At 33.6% G+C, this 18,771-nt stretch overlaps 1 protein-coding gene across 1 annotated transcript in view; it reads left to right on the forward strand.

The window, feature by feature from the left end:
• The first annotated feature begins 1,109 nt into the window (after positions 1-1,109).
• Positions 1,110-18,771, forward strand: part of ANXA10 (annexin A10) — an 87,898-nt gene continuing 70,236 nt past the window's right edge. Inside the window, exon 1 of the mRNA XM_032412710.1 lies at positions 1,110-1,303. Within this exon, the coding sequence (XP_032268601.1) occupies positions 1,110-1,303 (194 nt within the window). The remainder of the gene's footprint in view (positions 1,304-18,771) is intronic.

The following is an 18,771-nucleotide window of genomic DNA, read 5'->3' on the forward strand; positions in this document are numbered from 1 at the left end:
AATTACTAGAACTCATATAGCAATTCAGTAATGTGGCAGGATACAAAATCAATGCACAGAAATAAGTTGCTTTCTTATACACTAACAATGCAACTGTAGAAAGAGAAATTAGAGAATCGATTCCATTTACAATAGCACCAAAAACCATAAGATACCTTGGAATAAACCTAACCAAAGAGGTAAAGGATCTATACTCTAGGAACTATAGAACACTCATGAAAGAAATTGAAGACACAAAAGATGGAAAAACATTCCATGCTCATGGATTGGAAGAATAAACATTGTTAAAATGTCTTTGCTTTGAGTATAATTTTCTATTATTTTTCTAATTTATTATGATAAAAGCTTAAATTTTTTATTTGGAAACTTTCTTTTGTTTTAACATATGCATTTATGCTATAAATTTTCCTTTAAGTACTGTAGACACCAAACTTGCATGATGAATGTAGATGGTTGATTTTGTTTCTCTTGTCTATTTTTTTTTTAAGATTTTATTTATTTATTTGAGAGAGAGAATGAGATAGAGAGAGAAAGCATGAGAGGAGGCAGGGTCAGAGGGAGAAGCAGACTCCCTGCTGAGCAGGGAGTCCGATGCGGGACTCGATCCCGGGACTCCAGGATCATGACCTGAGCCGAAGGCAGTCACTTAACCAACTGAGCCACCCAGGTGCCCCACTCTTGTCTATTTTTGATCACAAAAAGTCCATTTGGTCTTGAAAGCTGCTAGGATCTGTGATCAAGTTCTTAATGTTGCACAGTATAAACAATTTTAGATCAATAATATTTTAGAGCATTTATTATGAATTTACAAATTTCTAAGGTACCTAAGAAATGGGAAAATACTATAAATATATATGTGGGTATCTAAAAGACTGCAAGTTTTAATTTTACAACTCAATTATTATTTCTAATTTTGTATCTAAATGATTTTTGAAAATGATATTGTCCCATGGAACTCTCATAAGAACAATTAAAACCTAAGCGGGATTATAAATTGAAGCTAATGATAATTAGGAAGAGGAAGAGGAGGAATAGGATTAATAAAAACTATTACTGACTTGAATATATATCCCATTAACCTCTAAACAACTTAAGTGTACAAAGTATCTATGACTGTAACTCCACAAAAGGTGAATCAAGAGAGTTTAGATAATGTGCTACATTGTCCAACAAGGGATAATGATTATTTGAAATCAAGCCAGCCTTATTCTAGTGAGATATATGTGTTCATCAACAAGGGAAATGGAGAGAAGGCCCTAACTTTTACTGGCTACCTTTTATTTTTTTATAATATCCAGAAAAGGTAATTATCAGATGTTTCCTAGCTATATGCTACATGATATTTGCTTCACTTTTTCACTTATTTGATAGATGTATGTTTCTCCTTACCCCACCTCCTCTACTCAGGAATATGATAAACCATAGAAAATAAAGATGCATTAGATATAGAGACGGAGGTATTTAAATTAGTGGCATAAAGCACTGACAACTTCATGCAGTTCCTAGTATAGTTAACACTCCATGTTAGGTGGGGGACCTCTTAACTTTTCTCTGGAGAGTCATCTAAAGACCAAAATACACCATGAAATCATTGCCATATCAGTATTCTTTTCACATGGACCCCACTAGCACTGGTATAAGCAGACCAATCAAAAAGAGAGTGTGGATTTACTTGATAACAAACCAAAGACTGAATAATTCCATTTAAAAAAAACAGGAAGGACAAAACTTTGTAATTTGTAGTCAAAATGGCTATTAATTGGTTTCACTTCTCACTGTTAAATATTTCTTTAGGAATGAAATAAATATAGACTGAAAGTCAATTAAGGGGGGTAATGGAGTGAAGCAGAACAAAGAATTTCAGTGAAAGATACAAAGCAAATTAAGCTTCAGAGTTTTTTAAAATGAGTATCTCTGACACATTGTTAATTTAATCTTCTGATGATATAAACTAATGCACTATTACATTATTTATCTTTTTTTAACAGGTATTTTTGGAAAACAGCAAAATAATTTTTCAGGTAGTTAAGTCTGGGCTATTAATTAAAAACAAAAATATATGTGGCTTTTTTTTAATCCTACACTATCCATTTAAACTCTATAGGGCTAGTTTCCCAGAGGTCCTGTCTTAGGTCAGGTTGCTGTAAGAAAATATAATAAATTTGGTAGCTTAACCAACAGACATTTATTTCTCACAGTTTAAAGCCTAGGAAGTTCAAGATGAAGGTGACAGTAGATTCCGTTTCTGGTGAGAGCCGTTTTTCCTGGTTTGCAGAAGGGTTTCTTCTCACTGGGTCTTCACATGACAGAGAGAGACTCTGTTCCGGTCTCTTCTTCTTCTTACAAGGATATTAATCCTGTCATGGGGGCCCCACACTTATTACCTTATCTAAATCTAATTACCTTTCAAAGCCTTCACCTCCTAGTACCATTACATTGAGAATTAGGGCTTCATCATATGAATTTGGGAGACACAAACATTCAGTTCATTGGAGATACCATGACTTGATGACGCTCACCTAATTAAATATTAGTAAGTCACTTCTACTCACAAAAATTTATAGAAATTAAAAAATGTCTATGTTTGTGGAGGTAAAATTTTGAACATTTCTTTTTAGTTAAAGCTTCTTTCCCTCACCTGTTCCTGCCAGCTTCAGGCCAAACTCCTACATTAGAAAAGAGGGCAAGATTGACTTTTTTATCCTTCTTTGGGTCAGTCTTTCACGCCTGAGAGCAGTCTGACAGGCTTTCAATACCTCCAGGATTAGGGAAGCGTGAGTATGTGGGAAAATGTTCAGGAATGTCTTTGGTCTTATTTAACAGGTATTTTAGTCCCATAGCACTGATGCTCTCTGGTCAAAGATGTTTCTTTGGAACCACAGTAGGTTTTGGGGATACCTCTCATTGCCAGGAATCTTCTCCTCAAGTTTATCATTGTGCTCCTAAAGTTCTTATCAGTCCTTCCGAAAGAAGATTTGGAGCCAGATCCTTCAAAATGACTTATGACTAACTCTTCCTATCTTGTGGCTCTCAACTGGCCTATGATAAACATTCAAGAAATCCTATGTCCCAACAAACTCTGGGAATGTGACAAACTCTGGATGTACATAAATTCTTGGGAGTTCAGGCATTCATTGTGAAGCCACCCTTCTTCACGTAAAGCAGCTAGTTATCCATGCAGTCTCACCTTCAGTCTTTCCCATTGTGAGTCCACTGTGCTCCCCAAATTCCATGAACATGTATCGGGTTCTCTATGTGGTCTCCTTGATGATATTACCATCCTTCAGCTCACCTCACTTGCCATGGCACAGCAGAAAGGTCTCACAGAACACTATCATTTCTACCACAATAAATCCCACCTATAGTTTTAAATAGAGCCTCTTCAATCCTCTAGGTTGGTGAGCGGCTAAGAGTTAGAAAACTGGTTTCTAGAATTTTCTTTGCAAGCCCCACCCAGATGGTTTATCCTTCACTTTGGAATATGGATGCACTTGGCAGCAGGTTAGAGCCTCAATGAAAACTGAATTTAAAGGGAGCAAAGTTAAAATACTGTTATAGTATTATATAAACATGTTGACTTTTTGCCCCTTCTTTTCTGGTATTTGTCTATCAAATGAATATTTCCATCAACCCTCACTTTCCAAAAAGGAGATTAATATATGTCTTGTGTGGAGCAACCCATAACTGATTCGTATTCAACACACCATATTTATTTGGCAGAGATTTTCCCTTAAGATACCATATGAACATTGATGAATTTTAGCATATATTCTCAATTTTTGTAAATTATCTAAATACTAGTACTGCTTTAGCTCTTACATTTAGCTATTACATTTTTTAAATGAAGAAAGGAATGTAAAAACATTCCAAATGCAATTTAGAACAGAAAAAGGGATTGTACTTGAGTACATATTACAAAAATTTTAGGTGCATTACCAATGCTTTGAAGTATAAAAATAACCAATTATTATTTTTAAAAATAAAATAACAAGATTGGATTCCCCCTTTATGTGGATGACTATCATTTCCTGAATCGATCCTGGTATCATTGTGTGGTTTGACAAATGGTTGACAGATTACTTCAAAAATTAAAAAAACAGTTGGGGGGCACCGTACCATATAATTTAGTGATCATCAATATTTTATGAATCATCTTTTACTTCCTAAACATTTGATGACTTCGGAGATGTATACTTCACAATGAAATCACTTATTGCTATTTATCAGAATATTGATGAACTTTTACAAGGAAAAGCATAATAAAATTTAAGTCCAATGTCCTTATAAAACCAGATACTTTTAAGAAATTCAAAATTACATTCAAATACTTTTAAAAGCCTTTAGCTATTAATAAAATTATGATATCTCACTTAGATTCTTTACTATAATGCCATCAAAGCATTTCATTAAAGTAGAAAGCTATGAACCAATTGACATAAAACCAATCAAGATATAATGTGTAATGTGCTCCTTTTGGTCTCTTTCATCCCTAGAGCAAATTATGGCTAGATGTACAACTAATGTCTATAAAGAAAACTTCTAGTAATGAATGCTTTCCCCCTTTATTATGATACCCTTTTTCTTCATTTTTTCTTTTTTTTCTTTTCTTTCTTTTTTTTTTTTTTAATATTTGTACATCTTCACTCACCAAACATAATAAAATGCCATGTAGGACATTTATTTTTAAAAGTTCAAAGCAAATAAGTCCAGCAGAGAAAGACAATTATCATATGGTTTCACTCATATGTGGAACATAAGGAATAGCACAGAGGACCATAGGAGAAGGAAAGGAAAACTGAAGGGGGAGAAATCAGAGCGGGAGATGAACCATGAGAGACTATGGACTCCAGGAAAAAAACAGAGTTTCAGAGCGGGGCGGGGTGGGGGGATGGGTTAGCTGGGTGATGGGCATTAAGGAGGGCACGTGTTGTGATGAGCACTGGGTGTTACATGCAGCTAATGAATCACTGAGCACCACATCAGAAACTAATGATGTGCTATACAGTGGCTAACTGAACATAATAAAAAAATAATAATAAATAAAATAAGCAAATATTACCCTAAACAAACTGACCATTATTTTAATTCTGCAATATATATTAGTCATATGTGTATCAAGATTAATTTCAAAGTTCTAAAACTTGTTTGGGTTAAATTTCCTTTAATACAGAAATATAAAAGTTCCTTATTATATAAAAGTTCCTTATTATATAGGTAACCACCTTATTTATGGATTACCCAGCCAAGATTTTATTTAGCTGCAAACTGGCTTTTCCTTAAAATCATATTCTCTTGCTTTAGTTAATACTAACTCAGAGAAAGGAAAAAATGTAAAACCAGCTAAAACCAAGAATTATTATAAAGGTAAAATTGGGTGGAAACAGAACACCATATATTCCATAATTGTCTTACAGTGTCCTAAGAGTAAGTAAAATGGTAGGCAAAAGAGGCTATTTTTTTCTCATTACCATTTCAAAAACACACAGTTCACTAGAAAACATTATCTTTGATTTCTGTATTAAAAGCTAAAGAAATTTTCATTACTAGGAGGCTGATTCTATTTTTGAAATAGATTACTGTGCTTTGAGAATACAGGTTAATAACGGCTCCAAAAATATCAAATTAGAGGAAAGTTGCTGAAATTTTAGAATCACTATTCATCTAATAATTGTAACATCATTTTATAGAAATTGTTTTAATAAATCCATGAAATTCAATTCTTCACCCATTAAATAGCAGCATAAGTAGGAAATCCACCACTGCATATGTTCCATGAGTATGAGCAATCACTTAGAACCTATACTGAATGCACTTCTCATTTAACCTTCCCAAAATTTTAAGTTATTATGTTTTACGCCCTCTAGATTACATTATATGCATTAGAAAATTTTAACCACTTTATGAGACATAAGCAAATATGAAAGTAGCATTAATGTTTTGAAATATGAGAATAATAATCAACAAAGAATAAAGAATGAATAGAATTGAAAGATAAGATATACTGGAAAAGCACTGGGTTTAAAGTCAGAACTCTATTATTCTGAGTTGCCAATTATGAAACCAATGGGTTTGCATAAATACTGAGTCATCTTTATATGTAATACAGAAATAAGAACACTTATCTTGCCAAATCCAACCTTGTTGATAACTTCAAATTAAATAAAAAAAAATAAAGTACTATTTCAATTACAAAGTAGCTATACAAATAGTAAGAAGCAAAATGTCTCCTTCACCTCTAGAATGCTATGGTTTGCAAAATACATTTACACATCATTTTATTTTGGGGCATGGATATGTTCATTAGACATAAATGTTATTTTAGTTCTTTTTAAATAATATATTATCAATGAAATTAAAAGAGTGTTATAAGAACTTATTATTAGACCATTCATAAGAGGTTAAGTAGTATTTTTAGATCTGCTCCATGATATTTTTATCTCCAAAGATAAGAAAAGAGCAGAATAGACTTTAATACTTGTGGAGTGTTACAAAATGAAAAGAAAAGACAGATTACCACATGATATGTAATATATGACCCCACTTGGCAAAATGTAGCTATAGGTAAAGATATGAAAAGCATAAGAAGAGTACTTGGCAGATGTTTCTGTTTATTACAATGATTAAAATAGTTAACAATAATTTGTAGACAATAAGATGACAAATTATTTTTTAACCTTTTTCTGTCAGAGATTTCCTTATTTGCCAAATTGATTATATTGAGTGTATGTTAATTATTTAATGATAAAAATTTTCCATTTGTATTTCTTCTATATATGGAGTATAGTCTAGCAATCAGACAGATCTGGGTCTGAATCTGAGAACAATTATTTACTAACCATGTAACCTAGAAACAGAAATTAACCTCTCAAAATCTCAGTTTCCTTATCTGTGGTAATAGTATCAACCTCACTTCTTTGCATATTTGTTTGTTTAATTCCTAGGAGTTAAATAAGGTAACATAAATTATTTTACCACAATTCTTGGTATATACTGAAAATTCAATGAGGGTTGATAATTTTTGAATTGTGGTATTAATAGTATTAAACTACTTTTGTTCACTTACTATGTTACACTGATTCAGATTTCACTGGGTTGTAATCATTCTTGAGTATTATAAGGACATTTAGGACATTTATGGTTTACCCAGGTAATCCAGGATAATCTCTCCATCTCAAAATCCTTAACTAAATTACACCCTCAAAATCTTTGTTGCCTAATAAGGTAACATTCACAAGCACCAGGGATTAGGAATTAGCTATCTTGAGCCTTAAAGAGTAAGTAGTCATTCAATGCTATCAATTTTACTTTAATTAGGTTAACTGTAGTAGTGTTCTATTATATATTATTAGAATAAAGTTAAAACTGTTACTCGGATAAGTTATTTTCAATCATACCTTCCTAGGAAGTTGTTTTATAAAAAAGTAAAGTCATGTTAATGAAGAAACTCTCAGATCTTAGTTATAAGGGGCTGTGTGGGTGAATTCAATTCTCTCTTTCTTAAACCACTTGACATCTATTCACTAAGTTGTTAAGACTTTACAGTGACTAATTTAGTAATTAGTTCATATTTATAAATACTTATGCATCAATTTGAAAAAATAGTGTAACTAGGACTATATTAATATCATCATCTGTATTAATCATCTGATCATCAAGTTTTATTTTGATTATATAATACATACAAATTTTCTTTGCAAGCATAACCCAGATATAAACTGAAGTCATACTGTCCTTTAAGATTCAAACTAAGTCCACAAAAATATTATCTCTGTGACTCTGTCTCCCTAACGATGCTTGTCTGAGGCTAGAGGAACACAGGGAATAAAGATTTACAGGTCTCTCACTTCAAGCTAGGTTTCTATTTTTTTTAGTCTAGCCCATGCATTCTATCCCCTCTCCATGGTTGGTAACCCTATCATGGACACAACCCTTTCACTCTTTCAAAATACCATCAACAAAAAGCCATCCCAACCAACCTTTATTGAAGATTCATGATTACAGATGTGTTATAATTGGGGTTCTGCAAATACCTTGAATTTAAATATTAGGCATTCTGTTCTTAAATGCATTTTGGTGATCCAGCCAATGGAAATCTATTTTTGGATATCTTTTTCATATTCTCTCAATCCCTCCTTCTAACATATGCATGCACACACACACACACACACACACACACACACACCTTTCTTTTTCTCTTAGGACTGACTTAAGAGTAAGAGCTTATGCTTTTAGAGTTTTGTTTTTACCTGCAAGATCCTTTGCAAATAGAATTTTTTCTTGCAAAAATGAAAAAAAGGCCTTAATAGTACATGCTATTTTATTTTACATCAATTACAGCTATAATGGAAAGGGCAGTAGCCATGAAGTTAAATTTGGATTTGAGTGTTGGCTTCATGACACACTACTTCTATGGCTTTAAACAACTTACTCAGCCTCATAGTCTCATCATCTGTGAAAGAAGATTAGTATTATCAGTCTCACAAGACTGCTGAGGTGATTACCAAGGAAGTGAAAGTGAGAATACATGAGCATAGCCTGCTTATATGAATAATGAATTTTAAAAACCACTGGGTAGGGGCGCCTGGGTGGCTCAGTCGTTAAGCGTCTGCCTTCGGCTCAGGTCATGATCCCAGGGTCCTGGGATCGAGCCCCACATCGGGCTCCCTGCTCCGCGGGAAGCCTGCTTCTCCCTCTCCCACTCCCCCTGCTTGTGTTCCCTCTCTCGCTGTGTCTCTCTCTGTCAAATAAATAAATACAATCTTTAAAAAAAAAAAAAAAAACTACTGGGTAAACTAAAGATGTCACTATGATACATGTATTTTTATACTTTGTAAACATTCCAAGAGCCTATATTATATCTAAGGCACTAGCTTAAATGCTTTGAAAAGCAAGAAAAAAAAATGTACCTGCCCTCCAGAAGATTAAAATTTAGAGGAAAAGACAAATGCAAAAACTGCAAGGCCAAGTATAATAGAGATGTAAAGTAAATGATAAATAATACTTGATACAATCTGAAAAGACTTCACATAATAGGCAGAATTTGAGGTGACTCTAGCATTTGGGTGGGACATAATCCATGTAGATGGAGCAAGTGGAGAATTTTGTTTTTTAAATCTAAGTCTAAGAAGTATGTGGTCAATGAATATTAAACAGTCTACTGACAAGTATGAATGAAACCTAAAGACTGAGATTAGAGGTTGACTAGCTTGGAGATTTTGCACAAAATCATTTATTACAGCTTGTTTTCCCTGCATCTATCCCTCTGAGTACAAATTATATTTTCAGTTTCCCTCCAAGCCAATTATATTACACATCATAAAAGGTCAGTGACCATTTACTTTCACAGAAGTGAAGGTGTGATGTCCACCACTGCCTTCTCTATCACCAGAATAACAGAGCAAAAGAAGAATTAGTACCTTCAACTATCCCAAAGTAAAAGAAAGAAAATAAATAAATTTCTGTGACTTAGCTACTAGATCAGATATGTCTGAGAGTAACTACAAGTTAACAAAAGGAACTATTTTTACATTTCATATGTTTATTATAAAGAGAGAAATTTTTTTGATTTGCAACCGCAGAATATTCTAATAACTAAGAAAAGATTCTATTATGATAAAATGGTAGTGTTAGAAATTTGTGTCATTCCTCCTAGAGGATGACTACTGACCAGGACTCAGTAAGACAAATATTTTTCCAGAAGTTGGGATAGGTTTAAGCCAAATCCATTCACATTTTTTAATCCATTCTTTTTGTGACCTATCAGCTAAGTGAAGTTTTGTTTATTGAAGCATAGGGTAATGAAACACTATGCAACTTATTATCAAAATTTTATTTTTAATTTTAGTAATTGCCTCCAGGTTCACTAATTTCACAGTATATTTTTCACCAAAGGAAAAAAAATGGGGAATTATCCAGCTATATTACTTTTCATATCATTAGTCCTGCCTTCAGCTAATTAGAAATATCAAATCCATCATTAACTGATAAATATTCAAATAGCTCTAAAGGCAATACTGAAATAGTTGCCCCCATAAGGATATTTGAACAACTGGAATAATAGTGTGTACTCCAAAATAACTTCTTTTAAAAATGTACCAGACTATTAATAAACACATGTTGTATTCTTTCAGTTTTAGCAAGAATAAATCCTATCACTTCAGGTTTCGTATAATCTTTGTCTTACCAACTAAGTACTAAGCTTCTGGTGAACAAGGGACCCACCTACATGTAGCTCTGCCGTTGTATTAAGGGCTGGGGAGTGTTGTGAAGCTATAAAAGAAAAGGGGAAAGTGCACATTTAGCCTTATTAGCATGGGACATTAAACAATAGAGCTTTCAAAAAGATCATATAAAAACACAAGTTCCTCTCTTTCAGGTGAAATAGTTATGTAGAGTACCATCTGATGATCAGTCTCACAGTGGTCCCAGCCATGTGTTTCTATTTGGGGGAGGAAGCTATTGTAACCCTGCAGGTTCTTCTTGTTCACTTTGATTTAATGCTGTGTTCCCAGGTCCTGAAAAATCCTTTAGACCAAACTGAGCGTAAAGTGATTGTAATGTAATTGCTCTCTCAGAGCAGGAGGGATTGCATGATGGTACCCGTATTCTAGCTTTTCTAATAAGTCTTAATAATAAGTGGGGAGTTGTTGCCTAAATTATTCAGAATCCTTCCGGTGTTTCACTCAGAGAAAGATACTAAGCCTTATAGATTATACTCTGTTCTACAGAGAATTTCTCCCTCAAAACCATTTCATGATGTGGAAGGAGGTTTTCAGAGATCTGCTTAAAAGAAAGAAAGAAAATATATATTAGGTGAGAAGAAAACAGTTCTGAAGATATTGTTGAAATGCATAATGATACCTTTATGGTATATTCTATTAACTTGTGGGGTTTTTTTTTTTAATTCTTTAAATTTCATACTATTAATTCTAAACTATCTGGCTAATACAGAATATTTGTGCAAATGATCAAAGATAATAAAAACTCTACTAGTTGAATACATTTAGCATCTATAATGCTTGTTTTATATTTAATTATGAATAGCTTTATTTTTATCTAACATTTTCCCTAGAAACATTATATATAATATAAATATATGGTAAGATGTATATTTTTTCCATGATGTGTAAGAATATTTCATACGTCTTTTGTTCTGTTAGTTTCAAGCATTTAATATTGTTTATAATTGTGATGAGAAAATTAGGCTAGAAATAATATGAAATAGCAAAAAATGAATAATGTCAGCCCATATATCTAAGGAAATGAGATAGAACCTCATGAAAAAACATGAGACTTCCAAACAACATATTTCCACTTGTCAAAATCTAATCAAACATGAGATTTTTGCCTCAAAACTTCTTCAAGAAAACCTCCCTTATACTCTTTCCTATTTTCACAGATTATCTCTTCCTCCAAATTCTGTGGTATTTTATGAGATTTTTATAATATAAGTTATCATCTGCTTTGAATCAGTTGTGTATATGCATTTCATTTACAGTAGTAAACTAATGATAATATGTAATATGTAGCACAATCTATTACACATATTGTTGTTTATTTTAACTTTCCTCAAAGAATAACTGAATAAATTGACAGGGGATATGATGTTATTATATGTAAAGCTAAATAAATTAGTATTTAAAGTACCTTTAATTATGTAGTAAATAGCTACATAAAAATATTTTACCTATGAACACAAAATAATTTATCTAATTATTCAATATAAGATAAATTCTGTAAGACTACAATAAGTATGAGCTACAATTATGTATATCAATATACACATTCCTTCAAGCTAATTGTCTCATTCTATCTTATGATAATATCAAAGTTAACTCCAAAATTTCATTAAAAACACATTACTGATATACTAAATACTTAGAGTTAAAAGTTGAGAACATTTGCTGTGCTACTCAACTAAACTCCAAGTTTAAGTCTTTTAGGATATTAAAGATCACAGTCTTATATTCTAGAGTATACACTAAAAATATTTTTATTTCCCATATAATCTCAATTTTTCCCCTTGAATGTGTTTTTTATACAGATTCATTCTCTTTTAGTTGCTCAACTTTTTTATCCTCCATTTTCACCCTCTACTAATAAGACCCATTCTCTAAAGTCCATGTCAATTGCAGTCTCTTGGATCAGTGACATCTTAACTTTGTTTCCAAACCTCCTAATCACATTAGAAATATAAGGGTAAAGAGGAGGGAGAGGGTGATTCTGACTGAGAGAAGGTGATTAGGAAATAATTACCATTGTATTGGATTGCCAAGTAAGTAATTTTTTTCAAGATTTATTTATTATTTTAGAGAGAGTGGGAGGGGGCACAGGGAGAGGGAGGGAGAGAATCTCAAGCGGACTCCCCACTGAGCACAAAGCCAATGTGGGGCTCAGTCTCACAACCCTGAGATCATGACCTGAGCCAAAATCAAGAGTCAGATGCTTAACCCCCTGAGCCACCCAGGACCCCTGCCTAGTAAACAATTTAACTGGGAATTTGCACATAAACTTGAAGTCCAGTCCATCACATTACATAGTGTAGAACTAAATTCCAATTGTGAATTTTAAATGCTGAGAGGCAATACTTAGAACTGATGTGAGTTATATCATATTTAGCCAAATTTTAAGTCAATTTGGTGAAATCAAAATTCTTACAGTCTATTGAGAACTTTGAAAAGGCTAAATCAGCAATGATGTCAAATCATATATAGCACCTCTAATAAAATAACACCATACAATCTATGTTTTGGGGGACTTAAAAGTCTTGAAGGAGCAGGTAGACACATAAGCCAGAGTCTGTGTGGAGGGTGTACACATGAGACTGCCTTAAACACCCTGATTATGTGATGTAAAGTCTAAAGCCTTCCCTAGGCTTCAAATTTTTAGCACCTTATGTCGTCAAGATCTTTTTCCATATGAACCTGTACAGCAACACATTATTTTTTTTCACCCGGACTGAACCCAAATAACTCATCCTTTTCCCTAGTCTGAAAAAAAATCCATATACAATACCTTTTAACAAATATTAATTAAAAATTGTGAATATCAGGGAGAAATCACAGAAAGTAATTCTCCCTCGCTGTCCATTCTTGTTACTCATCACAGCTCTTCCCAAATTGTTTCCTGGAAATCCAAATATTCTTCCTTTATTCATGAGAACAGTTCAATCTCCAAATTTGCACAACCACTCACATTAAGTTTCATTCTCAACAAAGCAAAGGAAGGTAATTTGACTCATTATTCTTAGAAACCTGGTAAAATTAGAAATGAATATTTTCTGCCAACATACTACCAGTGCTCTAACAGGATATACTACAGCTCTGGTATAGGATAAATTGTAGGCACCAGGGTAGGAGCAGACAATTCTACTAGAAGCATCAGGAAGGGCTCCCTGTGAAGGATGACACTGGAGCTAAAGCTTGAAAGTTAAATCTTGAATAGATGTTTACCAGAATCGTAAGATGGAGGCAGGAGATGAGTATGTGTGTTGTGGGAGGAAGGGGGGATATTCCACACATATAGAACAGAACAAATAATGATACAGATGTCCCTTTTAGCTGGAGTGTGTAGGTGTGTGTGTATGGCATATGAGTTGAGAGGTTCAGGAGAGAGAAAATAAAACATAAACCCACACAGATAGTGAAGGACCAGGTCATAAAGAACATTGCTTATTCTGTTAAAATATTTGAATTGAATCCCACAAGTCATCTATTCTCAGTCATAGGAATGAGTTGCAGTAAGCACTGAAAATAAATATTGCCATTAATACTAATAAGCCAAAGTATGAATGTATTTTTCTATTCCTTACAATTCATGTTTTGCCCTATAATATGAGAGTCTCATTCAGCATTACAATATACCCTCTGTTGAGTAGGCAAAAATAAACTCTCATTAAGGCTAGCATACTGCTATGTGTTCATAACCCTAGATGTTCCTTTCATGTGAAAATCATCCATTCTGTGCACCACAGTAGAAAACAAATATTGAGAAGCAATGTTTTGCATATTAAGAATTTTAGGCATGGAAAGACAAATGATGTGTTAGATCTTTTAGAAGGATCATTCTAGCAGTGAAAGGAAATTGGACCTACTTAGCAGCATATTGAAATAAACCCAGAAGAAAAGTGGTAAAGACTAAGGTAGTAGGAACAGAAATTTTAAAAAGGGGAAATACATGAAAGCTTTTGTGAGGATAGGGCTGACAGGACTGGACTGAAGGGCAGATTGGTTGTGGAAGGGTAAGAGAGAGGAACAATATGTTTGTTAACCCATCTTTCGGTGTTGTGTTTAAAGCCACTGAAACCCCATCGGCACAACTCTTGTCAGATATGAGTCAGAGATTAGGTGGCTGAAGACCTTCAGGAGAGTTTAAGGCATTTGGGACTGAGCCAATGGAGATCCAAGGACCAATGCCCCAAAGGTGAATAAATGTCTGGCTCAAGGAAGTGCTCTGTAGAAAGGGAATCCTAAGATTCCTGTAGATTTTCCTTTCACGGCTCCAAAAATCCTAAATATCACTAGAGATCTAGTCATCTCAACAATACCAAAACCAAGGTATTTCAATGATGCTGAATTATTCATTGAAACCTGTACTCTGGGGCACTTGGGTGGCTCAGTCTGTGAAGCGTGTGCTTCGGCTCAGGTCATGATCTCAGGATCCTGATACCCAGTCCCCATAGGGCTCCCTGCTCAGCGAGGAGCCTGCTTCTCCCTCTCCCTGCTGCTCCCCCTGCTTGTGCTCTGTCTCTGACAAATAAATAAATAAAATCTTAAAAAAAAGAAAAAAGAAAAAAACCTGTACTCTAATAAAGCATCCAGTCAATAAAATTGTCAACCTGCATGGCTAATAGTTCAAAGTCAAAAGTCTTGAGGCATTCAGATTCTCAATATGAGTGTAACTGAAAAGCCACATGAGAAAAAGGATTAAAATGTGGGTAGCTTATCAGTGTTGACTTTGGAGGGATATGGTTTTATGGACTCTAGCCCCTGGATTAGCTGTGAATAAATGAAATATGATCTACTTTTTGATGTACCTATTGATATGAGATGATGCAAATAATTTTATCAACTTCATGAGCAAAATATATGTGAATTTTTTTTCAGTCTGTATTCAGTTCCAGATAATAATTTTAAAAATTTTCTGTCAGTTAAAGAAATCTATTCATTATTTATTCAGGGTAGATTCTAGAACCAACTTTAAATCTACAAATTACTCATGCTCTTCTGCTTAGTGAGTTTATGAAGCAGTTTATTCTGTCTTTCAAAAAGGGAGTATTTTGTATTCTTCTGTCAAAACCTAAATTCACAAATGACTAGAAGCAAAGATTATATTTTGATTACCTTGTGGTAAGAATTTAAATTGAAATGACAGGCATTAGAATTTATTTTGCCTTAGACAAGTGATACTATTTCTAAATCTGTCAATTTTCAGAGCAAGAAAAATAAAATAATTTTACCATATGCACATTATTTTTTGTGTCACACCGGAAAGTGTCCAATTTTTCAAAATTTCCAATTTGCTCTAAGATATGAACAATTAGGAACATGTATATAAAAAATAACATTGCTTTAAAAGGCATATATGCTCAAAAACACCTGAAACAAAAGTCTCTGACTCTTTCAAAAGATTTAACTACTGTTACTGTGTTAAGTTAAAATAAATCTTAAAAATTAGTAAATTAAATTACATTCAGTTAACTAAGCAATCTATATTTATTAAGAACATGCTATTTGTCTCAGTTCAGGGGTGCACTGAATTTCAACTGGGTTTCCAAATTAGCTACCCCTGCCACCTGTATAACTCTTGTGAGAGTAAAATAATCTGTATTATTATAATATATTGCATATTGCATATTATAATAATACAGATTATTTTACTCTCACAAGAGAGTCTTGAGACACTGTGCTCCCATTTCCCAGATCACTTCAGTTCATACATATGGCTGGAAAAAATTGTGCCCTATCAAACTAGGAACATCTCTCTCCCCTGTACCCTCTTCTCCAGGGTAATTTTTGTTTGTCTGTCTCATTTATTTGTCTCTGTTCAGTTTTCCTAATACAAAGCAACAAATATGAAAAATATAATGAATAAAAGAATCTGCTTAATTCATGTATATCCCGTATTTGTAAAAAAAAAAAGTTTATCATATTTATTGTGTATAAAGCCAGGTCATTCAGCCAAAAATCTCATTTTTTTAAGAAATCATTTAACTTAAGTGACATCACCAGTAGATGAAAACATTTTATTTTTTTTTTTAAGATTTTATTTATTTGACAGACAGAGACACAGCGAGAGAGGGAACACAAGCAGGGGGAGTGGGAGAGGGAGAAGCAGGTTTCCCGCCGAGCAGGGAGCCCAATGTGGGGCTCAATCCCAGGACCCTGGGATCATGACCTGAGCTGAAGGCAGACGCTTAACGACTGAGCCACCCACGCACCCCTAGATGAAAACATTTTAAAAAGAAGTCTCACTACATAGAAAATCATGGTATAGATTTGATATACTGTAATCAAGAGACATAAAATATAATTAGAGGGACAAGAAATGTAGCCAAAGAATAACTACTTGGTACAGCACTATGTTATAAAATAACATGTACTATGTATTACACAGCGAAATTCCCAGTTTTAAGAATAGGTAGCAAATGGGAAAACATAAGGTACTGATTTTAAATACAAATGCAGTAAGTTCTAGGGAGTTAGTAAAAGAAGTGGTCAGAATAGATTCATTTCATCAGAGACTGATGTTGGCTATTAAGGAATGCATAGACTATGGTTGAGCACAAATTTTAGAAAAAAATATCCAAAGGAAAGATCAAATTACCTTAAAGTAGATGAATATATATCTATAGGTATATCGTAGTCATTTGAAAAAGTTTTATGGCCCAAAACAATCAATCTTTTTTTTTCAAATAACTGCTTAATTCAGGGAACAAAATTAAAACTGATAATTGACTGTTTCAATAGACTTAACTGGTCACTTTAGTCAAAATGATCATTAAAAGACTGGTGATTGCCAGGGGCTGGCTGGAGTGTGTGTGGGCGGGGGGGGGATTGGGAGACGTTGGTCACAGAGTACAAACTTCCAGTTATAAGGAAAATAAGTTTGAGGATCTAATGTACAGCATGGTGATTTTAGTTAACAATACCATATTGTATACTTGAAAGTTTCTAAGAGTAGCTCTTAAATGTTCTCATCAGAAAAAGAAAAGGCAACTGTGAGGTGATAAATATGTTAATCAACCTTATTGTGGTAATCATTTCATAATATATACATATATTAAATCACGTTATACAAATTAAATTTACACAATGTTATATATCAATGACCTCTTAATAAAGCTGGAAAAATATTGTCATTAAAAGACAAAATCAGGGGCGCCTGGGTGGCTCAGTCGTTAAGCGTCTGCCTTCGGCTCAGGTCATGATCCCAGGGTCCTGGGATCGAGTCCCACATCGGGCTCCCTGCTCGGCGGGAAGCCTGCTTCTCCCTCTCCCACTCCCCCTGCTTGCGTTCCTGCTCTCGCTATCTCTCTCTCTGTCAAATAAATAAATAAAATCTTTAAAAAAAAAAAAAAAAAAAAAAGACAAAATCAGTATTCCAATGACAAAATAAGTAAAAAGAACATTAAGTATGTATCTTATATAGAATTAAGTTGCTGACCTGAGCTTAAATGAAACATAATAATTGGCATAAAAATAAATATAATGGTTTACTATATTTAAATAATAAATATATTCAAATGGTTTACTATTATATTAAAAATAAATATAAAGGTTTACGATATAAGTGGGCATAAATGACAAATACTTACTAGAAAAATTGTGTTTTGTGAATTACTAAGCATTTATAATTTTCTTTACTTTGTCTTGAATTTTTTTCCAAAACATTTTTAGTGTATTATTTTAATGCCAGTTGACAAGGAAGTAAGGATTTGAAATGACAAAGAAGATGAGAACTGTAATGAAAAAAGTAATTTTTACATTATATTGTAAAAATATGTTGCACTAGTAATCTGTACAAGGATTAACAACAAAAACTCCAAAGGAAACAACTGCGGACTTTTTCTTTCACCTACAGATTGCATCTAACAAATCACTATAAACATTTACTACTTCCTTTATCTATAAATTTTAGAGGTTTTTTTCTTCTTCCCTATAAAGGTATATGCTTTTATTTTATAACACTGACTCCAATAGAAATTCTGGAAAATCCTAGTCCAGCCAGGACTGAAATGCTTTGTGGCAAACATCTGCATATTCTGTGCTTTAAAACTGCCTAGATAACTTACACATGTTTAACAATATGTCTTACTATTTTCAAAAACATTTTCTTTTATAGTTTATTTTTTTAGATTTTATTTTTTTATCTGAGAGAGAGACAGAGAGTACAGAGCGAGAGGGAGAGGGAGAAGCAGACTCCCTGCTGAGCAGGGAGCCCAGTGTGGGGCTCAATCCCAGGACCCTGGGATCATGACCTGAGCCAAAGGCAAATGCTTAACTGACTGAGCCACCCAGGCGCCCCTCTTCTACAGTTTAAAACAGCCCTTTGGCTGATGAGCAGTCAGCAAAATTAAGGTCGCCAGGCAAAAAATGGTATTATCCACACAAAACTTGTCCAAACAAGTCTTCCAAGTCCTAAAATAGGGGAAATAAAGTATCTCTTTTTCCATGCCTCAAAAAAAACTTTATTTTCCCAATGGGGGAAAAAACTGAGAAAGAGATATATAGACAAAAAGGCAGTGACAAATAGCAGAAAACAATTTTCACA

Source organism: Phoca vitulina, unplaced genomic scaffold, assembly GCF_004348235.1.
Source record: "Phoca vitulina isolate PV1807 unplaced genomic scaffold, GSC_HSeal_1.0 scaffold14, whole genome shotgun sequence".
Taxonomy (NCBI): domain Eukaryota; kingdom Metazoa; phylum Chordata; class Mammalia; order Carnivora; family Phocidae; genus Phoca; species Phoca vitulina.